Genomic DNA, 19,420 nt, shown 5'->3' on the forward strand with positions numbered 1-19,420 from the left:
GAAAATCGAAAGTTAAGAAATCCCTTATGGAAACTTCTAACTTAAATATTGACAAATATACCGAGTGCCAATTTTTATTAATTAATCTCTTTACAAGTAATTACTTCCCGTGCGTAACGAAATTTAAACCTGCAATAATTTGCTTGCAATTTGATGTTTTGAAGAAAAAAATTTATTTAAAGCTTCATAATTTAAATTTTTTTTCCATGAAGTCTACTTAAAAGTGGCCCAAACGAAAAAATTCCACATAAATTTTATTGTACTTCCATGATTTTTTTAATCTTAGCATAAATTTTAGTACCAATTTTTCAGTTATGCTTTATTCTTAAACATAAAATATATTACAAAACTTGTCATTTGAGTTCAAATAAACAATTTATTTTAAAAAAATAATTATGTAGGCCAAATTTTTTGCAAAAAAAATATCGGACTAAGGATAAAATAAATTTATTCGTCACTCGAGTATTTTAGCCTGTTTTCTGTATTATGAAGTTCGTGACAAACGATTTGTTGTTATAAATTTTCTAAACTAATAATTGAAATTTTAACCGTAATATGATTCAGGTGCGCAAAACGATATAGAAAAAAAAGAACTAGATTTCTTATTTTTTCTTGTATTTTTCTGAATAAATAAGTTTCTTTTTTTATCAAATTAATTCCTTAAATATGCTAATGAGTTAGTGCGGACGATATTATAAGTTAAGAAATCAGGCACATAAAGGTATTTTTCGGAATGAACATTCAATTTTTACGACGAACTATAATTCCAGGCCCCCAACGTATGGGGGAGGAGCCACAAACTGAAAAATATGGTCTCACTAGTTTGATCAGGAGATTGGTCAAAAGTTTGGAACCCTTAAAGTTTATTTTACTTTTTCCGTATTAACTTAGCCATCGAAGTCAAGGTATCTCGCTGTCACGTGACGAAAATGTTCGAAATGTCACGATTGAATCAGGAACAAGACATTTTTTCGAATCAATCGAGCAGAATAGAGTAGTTGGATCGAATTTTGTTTCAACTGCATAAAGACTTTGATGGAACTAACCTGCAATTGCATTAGATGGAAAGGAAAACAACAAAAACTCCCGCGGCTAGCTTGACGGAAAGGGGGCTCTAACTCATGATCCGTCAACCACTGAGGATATTTTACGTCATCACTGTGGTTTGTGCTGATACGGAATTCGTATCGTATACGAACCCGGTTCTCCTCATTGGGAGGCGAGCTCTTTATCACCTAAACCATAACGTTTCTGTTTGCTCTCATAGAAGAATTCGCTAGAATTCACACCAACGTACTTTTAAAGGCGAAAATTACAGAATAGTGCTTGAATTATTACAACATCCAACGCCATCACCAGATTTGGTCCAAGGTGACTTTTTCAATTTCCGAACATGGAAAAAAGAAACTGACTCAAGACGATGAATGAAGAATCCCAAACTATTATTTTGAGACCGAAATCCTATTTTTTAGAATGCTTAAAAAAAATGTGGCTCTCTAAAAACAGATTATGTTGGGAAAAAAAATCTATTCAAAATATTTGTATTTCTAAATACTTATTGAACGACCCTCGTCTAATCAGGCAGTCGGACGAATATAATTTAAATATTGAACTGAAAACGATATTCGAGGATAAGTTTTCTTTTTCATTTGGATGATCTTTTCACACATTACGAAGTTGTTCGTTCAATTTTCTTTTCTACTCTTTCATTTTATGGTTTGCTTAATATTACAATGAAGAAAATTAGTGTAACCAATCCAAGCTAAGTCCGCCTATGTGGGCCAAGCCTAGAAAAACCCAATACATATTTTTCAAAATAAACCAACATTTAAAAAAATTTTGACCTGCCCAAATCAGCTGTTTTAATTTCTATCATTATTTAATTTTAGAGTAAAATTAAATTTCCAATCTGATTTTGAAGTAATTCTCAAACAATTTCAAATTTGTTTTAAAAATTAAATTGAGTAAATATGGTTAAAAATACACAAATAGATTTGGCCAAGGCATGCACAATAATACCTAATACTCTCAGTTCTAGGATAGTAATGCTTAACAATAGTGGATATAATAAGATTGTTAATTTTATTTTATTTTCAACAGATAGGTACGTTCATCAACTTATTAATTTGTTAACCGGAAAAAAAAAGAAAAAAAAACGTTCAGGCATTAAATCTCAAATTTTCTCGAAAAATCCCATTTTGGGATTTTTTGGACCCTGTTCCGTATTTAAGTAAAACCCATTTACCCTTGTAAAAGTTGGGTTTTTTATGAACGCCTTCGTTAGAAAAAAAAGAAAAGGGAAAAAGAAAAGGTATGTGGGCTTACGACAGTTATAAGATTAGCTTTCAAATTGCTTTGAGATCATTTTTGTTCCTTGATGGAATGTAACAGCAAAATTGAATGCAACTCAATTAAAAGATTCCAAATGTTTATTGTATCAACTAAGTGGCTAAGCCCCCTGTACGCTGCCGCTCACCAACCCCGATGATTGTTTCGCAATAATTGTTGTTTCTTGGCAGAAAACAGTTTTTTTTACTTAAGTTAAAATTATTCACTAAACATACATGCACTATAAGGAATTATGTTTACACATACTGTTAAAAAGTGTGTATTGCAGTTATAAAAAAAAAAGGAAAAAAAACAATATTTTTTGTCTATAATTCATTATAAATTAAAAGGAAGTTAATTAAATCCACATTGCTTACTTCATTCCAATGAATGCGATTTCAGAAGTGCAGAACTGTAATAGAATATTCTTCTTCTTTATAGAATAGATATACATCTACATCTATATAATTCGGAAAACAATATAGAATTATCTAAATTACTTGAAATATTTTCATTTGTGTTGATTATTAATAAATTTTTATCATTTTCTTGGTAAGTGTTTTTTCTTCTTTTTTTTAAATTTTGAATGATTAATTTCAACTAGAATTCAGTTATTCTGTTTTTAAGTTACACATTGAAATTCATACGGAGATCTTACAATTACAAAATTTTATTGTGTGGTTTGTCATCTTAAAGTAATGAAAGGATAACCTAGGTATATATTATTTGAGAACATTTCATTTTGGAATTCTCCGGATTTATAAAGTAGGTAAGTGTTATGATTTTTATAATAAAAAATTTACTTGTAATTTTTTTTCAAATTTTAATTTTCTAATTAATTTAGTTCTAAATTAGACGTAGAAAATCATTCTGTAGAGAGCCTACAGAATTATTTTCTAAGTCTAATTTAGAACTTCAACAAACAATATTAAATTTTTTTTTTCAAGATGAGGAATTTTAGGATCGTATTTCTTTTATCGTAAGCTTTCTTTATCTTACGTTTTTTAGTTTATAAATAATAATTTTTTATTGAAACTTAGTCGAAAACTTTTCCTGCAAAATTAAATGATATAACATTGTGTTTCTGTATACTTCTTGCATATTTTAATGTTTGAAGCAGACCTGCCAACCTCAGAAAATAAAAAAGCAGGAGACTCTTTCTGTATCACGACATAGCACAATATTGAAAATTAAACCTGATTCACATTTCCTACAAGAAGTTTATTTCAAAATATATTACTTACATTACATAAAATAGACCACAATAAGATTCTGACTAATAAAGATATGTGTTCTTACTATAAAATATAAGGTTCTATAGAATTATATTAAAACACATCTTTTGATTTCTTAAAATTTAGGAAGAGGTTCAAAATTAACAGAATATGTCAATAATGAATACAATATTTTATAAATGTATTTCTTCTTATTTTTTTTTTTTTTAACTGCTACTGTTTTAAAACTGCAGATGTTGCTGATTTAGCAATACTTAAAAAAAACTGCCATCTATAGAAAGTGAAAAAACATTTTGCCTAATGGTATCCAATATATATTTCCTCTCCAATTTTGCCATTTCATCGGTTATTGCTGTTGTTTTGGTTCGCACACACCGTAATTTTTAGCGATGTTGCTATTGGGGAAAATTTTTCTAAATAAATGCCCAGCATGATCTAAAGCGCAAGTTGGGAAGGAAATTGCACAAATTGTTTTTTTTTCCCTCTATCCTGAACTAAATAGAAAAAAGCAGGAGAAAACACCCTGAAGGCGAAGATTTGAGGCAAAAGCAGGAGACTCCTGCTAAAAGCAGGAGAGCTGGCAGGTCTGTTGAAGTAATATGATTCAGAAAAATATGGAAGTTTAAATAGACTTTTCATACTAGATCATTAAATTTAATATAGCGATTTCGCAGGCATTAGGTCTTAACTCTAACGAGAAGAGAAGATACTTATTTTTTTCTATTTATTTACAAATGTTTTTTAGATGTGTTTTGGATGCTCCTTCTCTAAAAACAGTGATTCCATTTTGTATAAGAAAGAACATCAAACATTTTTCTTTTTTAAACTTAATAAGCCACAATAAAGTTGGAACATTACCATGCCACACTGAAGAAAGCTCTAGTGCAACTGATGATCGTGTTTGAAAATTTTATTCTCAAATAATATATAGATAATCCCTTCATTAATTTAAGATGACATAACACACAATAAAATTTTATAATTGTAAGAGCTTGGTATAAAATTCATTAACTTAAAAGCAATGAGCTTATTTAACTTAAAATCGGAATTCATGATACGCCTTCTGGCGGGGATATTTTCAAGCTTTAATTTATTAAGTTTGCATTTAGCTCTATCAGTCTCATTGGCTGAGTAGGACGCTATTTTTTTAGCAACAAATAAGAAGCAAAATTTTCCTAAGGAAGAGGCTGAAGAACTTGAAAAAACGACCCAGAGCATTGGTAAATCTTTCTGAAACAGAACACGTCCAACATTTGAAGAAAAATCTTTAGGTATCTTTTGTGCTCTGTATATGCTTTTACTTAAAAGCAGCATTATACTCTCTTTTTTTTCATATGGTTGACTTTTCAATACATTAAAAAAAAAGGTTATAAAAAAGGAATCAATGATAAAATCATTGACTACAAAATTGTGACAATGAAGAAAGTTTTAAGGACTGCGCACAAATTTTCCAATTCATAAAATTATTAGAAGAAAAAAAACCGAGAGTATATCTGCAATATATATTGCTTTAAGATAACTTTGGGCTTCGTTACATCCAGCTAGGATTGGTTACATACACGTAGACAGATTAGATTCCAGTTTCACCCACTCAAAGTATTTTTAACTCATCAGACCACAAATTCTCAATAATTTCAACTTCAACCAGTTTCTCTTTAATATTTGTTTTGTTTGTAACATATTTAAGTGCATTAGGTTGTGTATTCATTGTTATAAAGAGGCTTTACTTCAGTAAAATTATATTTTAATTACTTTTATCCCCATGATTTTTTTCCAATTTAAAAATATAAAATAAGTTTATAGCATAATATTATCTTTCACAATATAATTATAACTTATTTTATTATACACTGCTTACTTATAAAATAAAAAAATGAAATGCTAAAAAACTTTAACAAGACAGTTTTATTTGATTTTTATTTCAAAACAATTCTAAATGCATGATCGGGACATATTAGATGCCAATTTATAATTGCACTTACATCAATAAATAATAAATAGTTTATATGCCATAAAGATAATGTTTTTTTTATTTGAAATTACTTTTAAGTAAGTGATGATTAATATTTTATGAGTACAAATGCCAATTTTAAAAGTAATAGTAATGGTTAAAAATAATAGTGTAATTTTAAACTTAAAAAGCATTTAAATATCACTTTTTTGTTTAAATCAAATAATTTGAAAGAAAACATGATTAAAAATAAATTTGAGTTTTAAAAAAATGTCTAATTAATGCATCATAATTACACTTATAATTTTCCTATTTGTAAAACACAAATGATCATGAATATGTTATTCACAAGTCAACTAATACATGTTCTATTCTACAAAAAACAAACACTTTAAACATATAAACTTTTATTTAACATATAATTTTTTACTGAAGGGTGGTACGGTAAAATATTGTTGTTATTAATCACTGCATTTCTAAAACACAGAAGATAACATCTGCATATTATGAAATAAAAGTACTAAGTCTATATGTTTTTTATAAAAGTGCAGCCAACAAAAGGAAAAAAAAAATGCGTTTGTCTAGGAGATTTCACAAGTAGCACCAACAGCCTCTAGTGTCTCTTTCAATTTATCTGCTTCATCTTTAGCTATATCAGCTTTTATTATTTGTGGAGCACTTTCAACAAATTTCTTTGCCTAGAACAACAAACATTGAAAGTTACAAACAAATATAAGTTATGACTTTTGAATTGAATTATCTGGCAAAAATATATATTACTCCCTTCCAGGGCAGTGTATTTAGTCAGGTAACACTTAAAATACTAATGCAAACCACTAAAAATGTAAATCTATTTGCTTATAAACGTTCAGTTTTTTTAGCGGCATTATTTCTTTAAAAAATAAAAAAAACATAGTTCAACTAAATCTCTTAACATAAAATTCAACATCTAAAAGTACCATTTGATCATATGGTGTTGGACTAAAATTTGCAATAAAAGAAATTTACAAGTTGCTTTTTAATGAAATATAACTGATAATTTTTTGTTATAATAAATTAAAGTCAAGACGAAAGACTAAAGAAACAGTGATATCAAGAAATGCCAGTCTCGGATTTAAGTTCTCAGTCAACAGAACCCTCAAAGCGATTGCTTGCTCCGGATCATTCCCTCAACGTAAGCAATTTTTGTAGGTTTTTAAAGTTCCACTCCCATAAAACGTAACATTTTTCTCTATATTATTTTTAACATAAACTCACTATACACAATTTCAAAAACGAAATTCAGGAAAAAAATTTACAGAGTAGCAAAAACTGAAGAAAGATCAAATTAAGAAGTAATCAAATACCTGAACTAAATTCATGCCATCTATTAAACTCTTAATTTCTTTGATAATAGCTACTTTTTGAGAGGCATCAAATTTCATTAATTTTACAGTAAAAGAAGACTTGGTCACTTGAGGTTCACTTTCATCGTCCTGTAAAAAAATTTAAAAAAACACTATTATTAGAGAAAACATTCAATTAAAAACTTAAAGAAAAATTTTACTTTGTGATTTGTATAATAACTAAATTGAGAGAAAATTATTCATCTAAACCATCTTATTCAATTTTCAGCCGTCATCATGATTCAGTTAGAACTTCGAAGATGAGTCCAGGACTTTGAACTTTTTGAGTATGCACAGTGGCGTCGCTGATGGTGTTAGTCTTTCGGTGAAAACATCAAAATACAGCGTTTTATTGATAGTCAAGGTCACTGCATTATTCTGATTTTCAACCCTTCAGTGAATGATGCAGAATTTAACTATTGATCTGTGCCAATTCATATACATTCAATCGCAAGTATAATGAATATGTCAATACTGAATCCCAATATTTGCTCAAAATCTTTTAAAATTTACAAATGTTTAAAATTGGCAGTTTAGGAAAATTATACTCCTTATTCTATACAACTTAATAATTATTTCAAACTAAGTCTAATGTTGTAATGCCACAGATTCAAACTGTCTGGCATTTGGATATCACTCCAATTACAATTAATGGGTCCTACAAAAAAGAAATTTTCCTTTGCATCTGTTATTTGATTTTTATATTTTATATTCGTAGTTGAACAGTCGACCCAGTTTTTGGGTTTATGACTACTAATGCTCAACTCCGTAGCCTAGTAATTTTGAACCAATCCAGAAGACAAGGAAACTCCTGGATCAGTACTCCCAGAAGTATGATTTGTTATGGGAATATGGAGGACTTTGTGACTCGACAGATTTAACATGCATAAGTCACCATTTACTACACAGGGAGTCTTAGGCCGGCGGGGATCGAACCCACGACCTCTTGGGCATGGGCCCGGTGTTCTACCAACCAAGCTATCCCGACCCTTGCGCTTGTTATTTATTATTATTTAAAACTCAAATATGTAAGTTTCAAAATAAAAATTGAACAAGAAATATTTTACTTTTATACGCTGATTCAAGTGCGGCAATATATCTTTAAGTATGTAGATTCCAACCATTTATATTTTATTGGTTATTGTTCAAAATAAATACAGCTCAACACATGTGTTTGAAAAATTAATTCAAATATTATCAACAGGAAGAAAAGTCACAAAAACTGGATTATTTCGTTACCTAATGACCTAAATCTTTTTAGTGGGTTATCTTTCAACATGATACTTCCATTTAATGCAGGGTTTGCGAGCCTGCCTTGAGAAACCCAGTGGGTTTCTTCAGATTATACTACTTGAAAAAACTCATCTTTAAATCCACCGAGCAAATTTTTTCACACTTTATTATTTCCTATCAATTTTCTTAGCAATAATCAAACCTAATTGCTCTTCAAAATAATCAGCTTATTGTTTTATAAATTTAATTTTGCAACTTTTTATACAAAATTATATGAATTAAAACATATTTCAGTAATCTGATTTTTGAAAACAAAATGTAATATTAATGAACTATGTAAAACAAATAAAATATATGAATAAAAAATAACATATCGGTAAATTATAATACATTACTTATCTTTAAAAGTAATTATGTGTATTATGCATACACATTACACTTATCGCATCATTTATTTGGATTCATAAAACCGGGTTTGTTTAAATACAACAACGAATATATGTTATATGTACCAAATATTACAAAATGAGTATGATATATTTGATATTTTTAAACAAATAATGCTAAAAAAAAATTTCAGTTAAAAACTTAGTTTCTTCTTAAAGAAAAAAAAATTATGCATAAAGATTAAGTTTAAAATATTACACCCTTAATTTGGCAGAAAACCATAATTTGGAATTCATAATTTAAAACTATGTATTGAACATATAAGGAAATTATTGCATATTGAATGTGAATGCATATTGTAGATATTGGTTATTCATGATATGTTCATATATAATTTTTAAATTTAATGTGCATCTCTGCATGTTCATTTAAATTATGCTTGGAATGCTTAGAAACAGGTAGTTAAATTTTTTTGATCCTTTTCCATTCATATCAAAAGCAAAATATACAATGAAGATAAAAGTTGTGAATATTTTAAACATTTCAAGGCATATGAAGAATTCATATATTAAAAAATGCAAATGACCATACAATGTGAAACAAAAGGATAAGTGCATTTCATTTCATGAATGTTTACAATGCTTCTAGAAAATCCATTAACTTTCATTAACTTTTTTTAAGCAAATTATGTGTTTAGTTAAAATTCTAAACTAATCACATAACTTATGCTTTTCATTTTACTAAGAATCATTATGAAGTTGCTGAAATGATTCTTCTGAAATAATAACTTGCTCATTATGTAATTCATTACACATTTAGAAAGCATAAAAATGACTGAAACAGTTCTTCTCATAACCATTTCTTTTATTAATCCCTTTGGTAATAATCAAATATGTTTATATTTAATACATTTAAGCAGATTGAAAAAAAACTCATCTTTATGAAAAAAACCACTTAACCCAAGCAATTTTTTTTTTCTTTTCAATTACAACCCAGGTGTTTGCAAACTTTGAGACATTTAAATTTTCATATTTAATTATAATTGACGTTTCCAACAAGGAAATGGCTCTTTTGTAACAACTGCTATCTAGAATGTTGGTAGAGGAAAACACCGACCAAACTGTTTTGTCGCATTATATTTTTAAGGAGATCTCTAATAATTGTAATTTGCCCTTTTCTTGCTTTGTAGAATTTAGATATGTATTTTTATTGTTAAGTCTTTGCGACTTAGTCACGGTTACAAAAGATATATTAAATAAAATCTGCTTCTGTCTTATGCCTCTAAACTTACTGAATTGGCTTTTTCTAATCAATGCACAGTTTGGGAGCCTCTTTTTTTTATACCTGGTAATGAGAGGGTTATGACATAGCCTCACTTTTTCTATGCTAGATTTTATTGAAACAATTATCAATAATGCAACTTACTTCAGCAGATGCACTAGGAGCAACCATTGGCGCAACCCCCATTGTCATTGGAACATCTTTTATATTAAGTTTTTTCTAAAAAAGAGAAAAGTTTTGGCTCATGAAATATACACAATGTGGACTAAATTGATTATATGCCATATTAAAGAACTATATGATAACTACAACACAAATTTCATCAAAACTCAAAAAACTTGATTTTTGAATTTGTAAGCTTTTTCAGTTTTAATGGCATAATTTAATTAAGAAAAAATAAAACTTTAGTAAGTGGAGGGAAAATATGCCAGCAGGCCTGCCAGCTACTATGCTTTTTGCAAAATTCTTCATAGAGTGGTAGACATTTAAAAACCAAAGCTTTCAGAATTTTTGGTAATTTTGCCAACTTTTTAAAAGCTTAACCATGATAGACCTGGAACATAATGCTGTTAAAAGTTCATATGCCTGGAACACAGGGTTGGCAGGTTTTTGACATGTGACAGTTTTTGATGGTTTAAACTATTGTTTAAACCGTCACGTCAAAAAACTCACTGTCAAAAATGTCAAAAACCTATATTCATATATGAAATTTAACTAATACATAAAATTTACATATTTTTTATAAAGGATAGTGTTTCTAAATGTGTTCTAGAAATTTTGAAGAAACACTTATATTTTGAATAGTAACCAAAATTTTGTATTTTTGAAAACACATCTTTTGTTAACATAAGACAATACAAATTTAAGTGCTTTCTGTTAAATACACAGAGTAGTTAGGGTCGATTTACAGTATATTCAGCCTATTCATTTACTATGCTGAAAATTTAGTTTATCCAAATACTTGTGAATTTCATTTTGCTGAATACTATATAGTTTTGTTGAATATCTAAATATTCAGCTGTTGAATAATTACTTCTTGCTTTCAAGATATGCATTATTTGTATTCTTAATACAAGTGGAGAAAAAAAAATTAAGAGATAAAAATTGTTTTAAAATGATAAGTGTAATAATTATAAATAAATATAATAAACAATATGAATTATATTTATCATTATTCATAAATATAACTACTTTTAAATTCAAATTAACATACTGGATAATAAAGATATTCGGTATAACATTAAAAAAAAAATTTTATACACTTGTATCTTATATCAAGTTTGTATTTATACAACATAACTTGTAAGTTCCTTATAAATATTAGTTATATGTTCCTTATATGTCAAAAATGCATAGTAATAAACTTTTAATTTTCTTAAGTATCAAAAAGAAAAAAAAAATTTTTAAATATAAATATTTAAACAATTTTTGTGCAAAATTTTTCTGCACATGCATTTGAATATAAATTTCTAAGATTTTAAATCTATTATTTTACCTTAATTTTAATTTTAAAAAAATATAAAACCTGTTGATTACCTATAGTTTAATTAAATTTCAATATAATGCATGGCAACTGTTGATAGTTTTGAAGTTTATATATTTTCCTGGCAAACTTCAGTTTTTGACGGTTTAAACCAGTATTATACCCTTGTCATGTCAAAAACTACTTTTTGACGTCAAAAACCCAACCCTGCTGGAACATAATGCACATGAACTTTTAAAACATTTATGATTAGTGGTGTGAAAAATAAGTTTAAATGAATAAAAATTAATACATTGAAATATAAACAAAGCTACCACCGGAATAAATTTCTACAAAACAAAAAAGCGTAGAAAGTTGGCAGTCCATGCCAGCAGTGTTAAACAAGGAAAAAAAAACTCTGTCAGCATGATTGTTTACACAATTAATAAGTATGTATGCATTCAAATAAGTATGTAACATTTTAAGTATGCTTAAATGCAAAAATTAAATATTATTCTCAGCGGGTCAAAATAAATCATGTTTAGATGCTTAAAAAATGATGAAAACAGCAATTATCCTGATATTGGGAATTTTTTGCATGGGTAACTACCGATAAATAATGCTCTATGTACAGGGTATTTATCTAATCTATATCTTTGGCTTATTAAAAAAGTCTTAATCTATAATTAAAAATCTATCTTAATCTATATCTAAAAAAATATTACAGTTTTACAAAATAAAGTTATAGTACGAGAAGAATAAGTTAAAGTAGAATTTAATTCTATACTGCTGTCATCAATATTTAAAACCAAAATTAACTCAGGGTGCGTAGCCAAATCTTTCAACAAAAAATAAGCACCTTTTAAGTACTTTTCAAGCACTCAAAAAATATTTTTAAGCACTATATACATTTACAAAATGCAAAATAATTTTCAGACATTACATGATCATGATAAAATAACTGTGACAAAGAACTCTTTTCCTGATTATATTTGCCATTATAAAATGATCAAGAGATTTTTCAGTTCAATATCAGAGGGTGGAAAATTAAGCTTGAAATTGATAATATCTTGCAAAATGCTGCAGCGTTGCACACGAAATTGCAATAAACTCACCGAACCCAGCTCAGTAGAAACACATGCGGACCAGCAAGTATTTCATCAAACATGTAAAATGATTGGCGTTCTCATACACTACGGACCGACGATACAACGAAATAGATAGTGGTTGATTGAATTGGGAAAAGGTTGAATATAACAATGTGAAAAGCACACTTTTGCATAATACATGGCGAAAATCGAGATGGTAAAAAAAAAAATCTCATTTTTGAAAAGGGAAAATTACGCACTTTTTAAAAACACCCAATGAAAAAAGCACCTTATGTAACTAAGCTCAAAAATTATTCAAAGAATAATTTCCTACTAATTTTTTGCTGACAGTTTACTCCTCACTTATTGTATTTTCACTTAAACTTTGAAATCCTGAAGCAGAATTTTTTCGGGCTTTCTGCGACAAAACTCTCTAGCACTAATATCTTTCTGCAAGATACTTTCAATAATAACAAAGATGTATGTTACTAATTTAAAGTAATAAAAAACGCTGTGTTTAGAAAGAAAATAAACATATAATTATTTTCTTTGAATTTCTATTATTTTTTTACTTTAATATTACGGGCAATATTCTACTATTTTTTGGGGGGAGAAAACGCACTATTTATAAAATAAATTTACAATTTATACAAATTAAGACGCAGAGAAAGGGGCACGTTACCAAGAAAATGTCTCCTTTTTCATAAGAAAAAGATCCATGATATTGAACAGACAAATTCTCAAGCTCTTTATGAATCTAATTAATATGCACACTTAGAGGCATTCCATCTATCGATAGAAAAACAAGAGTCATATTTAAATAATCAAGGATTTTAATTATATACACAATTAAACTAACACCTGCATCAACTATGTAGTATGATAAGCACAGAAATATTTTATTCCTTTGCTCTGCACAGTGAATGCATTATTTTTATATCCCCTCTACTTTTTTTTTCATTCTTGGTGTATTTGACTTTATACTGTGTAAGAGTAATCACATTTTAATTATATTTCTGATCTAATAACAATTTTTTCCTCACATAGAGCAAAGACACACAATGCACAAATATAATAAATTTTCTAAAACTTTTGATCATACAAACATGCTTACCTTTAGACATTCATTTAAATCTGCTACTTCAATCAATGTTAATTTTGCTATTTCTTCAACAATGTTCTTAATTTTTGGAGCATAATCTTTTTCACAACCATCTGGTGTAGGGTGGGAAATAGTTGCTGCACAGTAGTGCCTATGACAAATTTAAACAATTTATTTTTTTCCAAAAAAAAAACATAAATTTGAACAGCCCAGATTAGGGTTGGTAATTTTTTGAAATTTGACAGTTTACTACGGTTTTAACTATGTCAAAACCCCATTTTTTTAAATATAATTTCGGATAATTGTCAAAAACTCAAAATTTTAGTGCAGAAATTATAACCATTTACACCTTTGAAGCAATTATAAATAAAAACGGGAGATTTGACCTGCTATTAACAAATACAGCAAAACCTCTGGAGATATATATCTATATATATTTACTATATATATATACACACACACAATGTAACCTCTCGAGAACAACCAAGCTCTGTTCCACAGTAAAATGATTGCAATGGAGGTTGGTTGTTCTTAGGGGTTATCTCCATTGACTTCAAAATGTTATCAAAAGTACATTTGCAAATAATTTTCATTTAAGTCAATGTAAAAATTGATAAAAGTTAATCTAAAAATACATAATAAAAAATAACGTATCACTATATTTTTAAAGCAAACAATGCTTTAAAAAAGAAGTAAATATATAATTTACAGAACATTAAATCTGGGTTTCGCCTGGCACCCCCTCTGGGCGATAGCCTTCTTTGCCTGTCACCGGCTTACATGTAGCACAATATTTACCATATAATACTTGAAGGCCATTCAATAGGTAAAGAGGTTACTAAACATCAAGATATAAAACATTTACAGTATTTGAAAGGGTAGAAATTTCCATATTGGTACCAGTGCCAAAATAAGTGCAAAGTTTTGGCGATGAGAAGATATTTGTAACGTAATCTACAAAAGAAAAATCACCAAGTCTTGGCAACTTCGAAGCTGTGGCCTGCAAGAAACTAAAAAAAAAGTATGAGAAGATTTCCACATCGTGATCTATTGTAGAATAATTGCCAAGTCTTGACAACTTGCAGGCAGCAGCCCACGAGGAACTAAAAAAACATCACAGAAACGAACCAACCCAAAGGGTATAATTCAAAGCCGGCCCAGGGCAAATCTCTTCATATCTTGTTTGTATTTTCCAGTTTAAAATCAATTTGGCGACTTGGCGATTACATTTGGCGGGGCAGCTCACAATACCGAAATATCCCTAAAAGCATCACAAAAAAGGGACTAACTCAATGAGTACTACTCAGAATCACCCCAGGAAAAACCTCTATATAAATCTAAATATATTCTTGGCGACTCATGGGCAGTTGTCAATGGTAGGTACGTATTTTTTTAACGTCGCACTAGAGCTACACAATGGGCTATTGGCGACGGTCTAGGAAACATTTATGAGCATGATCCGAAGACAAGTCATAGCAATTTTGATTCTCTGCAAAGGGAAGGGCTCAGAAGAGCAAATCTCAACACATTTTTGTTTTGTTTTTTTAAACTTGGGCAATTTTAAATTTTGTTTTTTGAAGATTGTACTTGGCCCGAGAAAAGTCACAACAGAAAATCACTCAAATTTTCAAATAATAACCACAAAACCAAATAAACCATTAAAAGATTACAAATTAAATTTAAATTTTGCATATATGAGCAATTTCAACCGGCAAAAGATTCTCACCTCCAAATTCTCCTTCGACTGCAATTTAAATTGTGGGAATGTATAAAATACTTCGGTATTCTTCGAACAGTACTAAAATTAATACTTCTCATTAAGGACATTTTATTATGTAGTGTTATATAATATGTAAAGATAAAACTTGACCTAGAAGAAATAAACAACGAAAAGCATGTTTAGATTGTTAATTGTAGTAGAGTGCGACGAGTTCTGTGCATTAGCTTATAGCTCTCTATTTCCATTAATGCAGCTTAGGAATGAGGCTTAATGGATAGCAGGAGGTTGCAGTAAAAAATCAGAAGCGGTTTGTGGCTTGGAAAAATTTGCTGAGGGATTGGAGTTCGGTCCGAGGATTGTAAGATATTAGTTCACGATATACTGGATTCGGAAGCGATAAGGACTGTTAAAGTTCTTTACGAGTATTCTGCAATGAGGGACATTCCAGGAGAAAGTGATCGTTCGTATCGATACCTCCGCCGTACGCAGTGCCAGATTAAGCGCACGCGGAGCCCTAGGCCATTCGAATTTTTGGGGCCTTTAGATTAAATTTTTTTTCTGGCATATTTTTTATTTATTCAAATATAAAAGCATTTATATATCTTTTAATTTAAGAAAGCACTTTTAAAAAGTTTAAGCTTTAAGTATTTCAATATATAAAATTTGATTGGAAGTGGCCATGTATCAACTCATACAACTGCATCAAAAAACATACAACTGCAGTTGTATGAGTTTTTTCAAGAGTATATAAAACAATAAACAAACACTTACCTTTCAGTTAATAATTTCATAATTATTTATTGATCAAATAGAATTACGGACACGAAATAATTATAAAACACTAAAAAAATTATGAGACACTTCAGTTCAACAACATTTAATTCTTTGCTTTTTGTTTAAACAAGTCTTAGCTCGTCAGTACTGCCTTCAATTTTTTCGCTCGCAAATCGAAATGGTAAATTTGAACTTAAAAAACATTGATAAATCTCATAATACATAAACTATAATAATACTTATAAATAATAACTAAAATAAGTAATAAATAAAAATGATTAACATTATGTAAATAAGTTGTCATATTTTATTATTATATATTTGAAATAATTTTTTTTAAATCATTGCTTTACTTAATTTTTTAAAATTTATTTTCAAGAAATCCAATTAAGGGGGGCCCTAATGAATAGGTAATCCAGCTCAGGCAGTACGGGTAGTTTGGGTTTTGTATCAATTTCCACTTGTGTAGAATCGCATTTGTCTGAAGAAATTCAGTTCTGAGCCTGGCAATTAGTACATCAAGATTTCAGGAGCTGATTAGTGAATGGTGATCTCGAGATACATCGTGGTGAGAGAAGGAAAGGAAGTATTTGCAGCCCTTACATGCACATAGTTCTTTATTGAGCTTTTCATCGAGGAAGGCTTGGCTAAGGTCTTAAGATGATGAAAGATGTTAAATGAAATTTTGGTTTAGCGCCTGTATTGCAAGCTGGTCTGCGATGGGTTATTGACGATAGTCTTTGAAACTTCCCTGAGGATGATCCAAAGATATGCCATCGCAATTTTGTGAGGCCACTTCCTCAATTTAGAGATAGATCTGAAGGGACAGGATATTTTACTTTTTTTACCTTTGTGCCCATAGTACTTAGTACTATGGTTTGCGTGGATTGCCTACCGCCACTACGGAGTGAAATTTTCGAGTATTTGCGTTTTTTACCTAATAAAACGATGCAATGACTGTTCCAGAAAGGTGGAAAGCGTGAGTTGTAGACCAAGAGTTATATTTCTTTAGTTTTTACTGATTTATTAATTGAAGAATTTGCGTGCAAACTCATTTCTGCAAGGATAGTTTCTTCTAAGTTTGGGATAAGGTGGTTCCAATGAATTCAATTTTGCTAACACGAGAGAGAATTATTATTAGAGATGGCCAAAGAAATACTCTCTGGTGCGTGGTCAATTTCAAATGCTTCATAGGATACAACAAAGTTCGTTACGGAGAAAAAGTCAGTAGATGAAATGATAGATCAAAAAGCGAGGGTTGGTAACCTGGTTTAAAGCATGCTGGAATCTTTGTGACTACACGTAGTACTGTGCCTCAAGACGCAACTCGTGAAACCTTTCTGCTTCTTTTGTAGTTGGCTGAACTCCTAAAGCAGCAAGGTGAATGTTAAAGTGCCGTGGTGAAATGAATGAGTTGGTTAGAGATCGGCTAAGAGATTGTAACCAGTCGACTGAAAATTATCCGTCAGGAGAATAAAAGTTCACAAGGGAGAAAATGTAATCAGACGTGGTAAACTGAGCCAAATTTGACTGTCTTTTCAAGACATCAAGGGCGATTACTTTTTTTTAGTTTTCGTTTGGGTGAGTGAGAGTTATTGTTACTAGATGAAGAATTGTTTGATGCGACTGATACTGAGGTTCGATTCCGTCCTTGATTGCGATGAAGAATATTTGTTTGGAGAAAGTTTCGATCATTGTTTTTTCCACTGTTTGAGCTATCTCTTGAACTAATTCCAGTATAGCCTGGGTTATCATAGTAGTTAGCGAGGTAGCTAATTCTTGAAATGCCAATCGAATTTATTTTTTGGTCACAAATTTGGACGATGAATCAGATCCTGAGATTTGTGCGTAGGTTTCGTTAGTTTTTGAGTGATCAAGGCATCTTGCTTCTACTACAGTTGTGTGGTTTAGTTTGCTGATTTTTAACTCTTACTGACAGAATGAACACCACGTGTCTGTGCTGAGGTGAACCATCACACCAAGCGCATCCTATCAGTGCAAATTAAAAACTTTTAATTTGGTTTAAACTTCTTTTGAAAAACTTTTCAGTTATACTTAACTAAAGGCGCTCAGTTTCTTCACATACAAATTTTAGGAAATCAAGTGTTTAAGATGATTTATAAAATTCTCCAGACTCCTATCTACTCAGCCAATGAAAAAAAATCGTTCCAATTAATAGATTTTGAAATCCAAATGTGCTTTTAAAGTATAAATCTGAGAAAGAAACAAACAAAAACAAGCTTTCAGAAATAAATTTTAACAACGTATGGTCGCTTATATATTATGTATATATATATATATAAGTAAATAAATTCAATGCATTATAAATAAATGAATATTTACCTCTCATAAGTTGTTGTTGTAGTTCATTTACGTCACACTAGAGAGCTGCACAATGGGCTATTGGTGACTGTCTGGGAAACATCCCTGAGGATGATCCGAAGACATGCCATCACAATTTTGATCCTCTGCAGAGGGGATGGCATCTCCGCTTCGGTAGCCTGACGACTTGCACGCGAAATCGTGCACTTTACGGTAGAACAGTTTAACGAGGACAAATGCCGCACACCCTCGATCCCTACGCAGGCTGATCCAAGTGGTCACCCACCCGCAGCCAGTGATGCTTGACTTCGGTGATCTGCTGGGAACCGTGTCGTAACGATCAGTCCACTGCGGGACCCTCACATAAGCGAGTTCCACTTATGTATGCCATGGATATCAATCTCATACCGATACCCATAATTGGCATAGTTATCGCTTTTTGAATCAAAGTAGGCATGAAAGTCGAACACCATTCAATGTAGGTTACGTATCGTCAAACTTAGACGCAATTTTATTTACTTTTATTACGCAATTTGATCGCACGCGCTTTGATTGTGTCAACCCGCCTTCAGATCCGCGCTTCTCAAATTTGTAGGGTTAACGTAATAGAATAGCGGCTGCCAAGATAGTTCTCCTGGTCATTCCTTGTTAAAGAAATAGTTCGATGCAAGTGTTCTATTGTAAACACAAGAGATCACAAGATACACAATCATCACGCTTGTTTATTTTGTTTTGAATTTTGATGTATCAAAGTAGAAAATTAAGCTATAAAATACTTTTTTTTGTAATTCACAACTGTTTACCGACTTAAAATTTTTTTTCCGTTAAATTCTTTCTTTAATAACTAATATTATATGTTAAGTCTTATTCTTTTACTGTATAAAGGTTTTATTTATATTGAGTCTACTTATTATCTTAATAAAAAAATGATTGAGAACAACAGGAACTAAGAAGTAACGATGTATGCAACTATTGTTAAAATATATATCTAATTTAACATTTGTTACACTTTTTTCTTTTGGATAACTCCATTTATGAATGTAGTATTTGCAGACTTTGGAAGTAAAACTCAGTTGAAACCCGTTTCTTAGTGTCATTTACGCTTACTCCAATTTTTTGTAACTAATGTAATGTGATATAACACCAGTAATG

The 19,420-nt window shown here is 30.0% G+C and overlaps 2 protein-coding genes across 2 annotated transcripts in view; one reads left to right on the top strand and one right to left on the bottom strand.

The window, feature by feature from the left end:
• Positions 1 to 5,450: 5,450 nt before the first annotated feature.
• On the bottom strand, positions 5,451 to 15,524 carry LOC107443386 (mitochondrial ribosomal protein L12). Its single transcript, XM_043043489.2, has 5 exons — positions 15,179 to 15,524; positions 13,465 to 13,603; positions 9,945 to 10,019; positions 6,861 to 6,989; positions 5,451 to 6,212 (listed from the first exon to the last, which is right to left on the bottom strand). Exons 1-5 carry the CDS (start codon positions 15,277 to 15,279, stop codon positions 6,096 to 6,098), a joined length of 561 nt encoding a protein of 186 aa, XP_042899423.1. The 5' UTR covers positions 15,280 to 15,524; the 3' UTR covers positions 5,451 to 6,095.
• Positions 15,525 to 19,101: 3,577 nt separating this feature from the next.
• The window catches only part of LOC107443478 (GATOR complex protein mio), a 46,353-nt gene continuing 46,034 nt past the window's right edge, over positions 19,102 to 19,420 (top strand). Inside the window, exon 1 of the mRNA XM_043043482.2 lies at positions 19,102 to 19,229. The gene's annotated coding sequence lies outside the window, so the exon portion shown is untranslated. The remainder of the gene's footprint in view (positions 19,230 to 19,420) is intronic.

Source organism: Parasteatoda tepidariorum, chromosome 2 (genome assembly GCF_043381705.1).
Source record: "Parasteatoda tepidariorum isolate YZ-2023 chromosome 2, CAS_Ptep_4.0, whole genome shotgun sequence".
NCBI classification, from domain to species: Eukaryota; Metazoa; Arthropoda; class Arachnida; order Araneae; family Theridiidae; genus Parasteatoda; species Parasteatoda tepidariorum.

What these genes read in the sequence shown, in the direction of transcription:
- LOC107443386 (XM_043043489.2), bottom strand. Translation starts at nt 15,279, where the DNA reads ATGTCCTTAATGAGAAGTATTAATTTTAGTACTGTTCGAAGAATACCG. An exon ending in CTCCTAGTGCATCTGCTGAA is followed by an intron (nt 6,990 to 9,944) that starts GTAAGTTGCATT and finishes ATTTTTTTACAG; the next exon opens with GACGATGAAAGTGAACCTCA. An exon ending in ATGGCATGAATTTAGTTCAG is followed by an intron (nt 6,213 to 6,860) that starts GTATTTGATTAC and finishes TTGTTGTTCTAG; the next exon opens with GCAAAGAAATTTGTTGAAAG.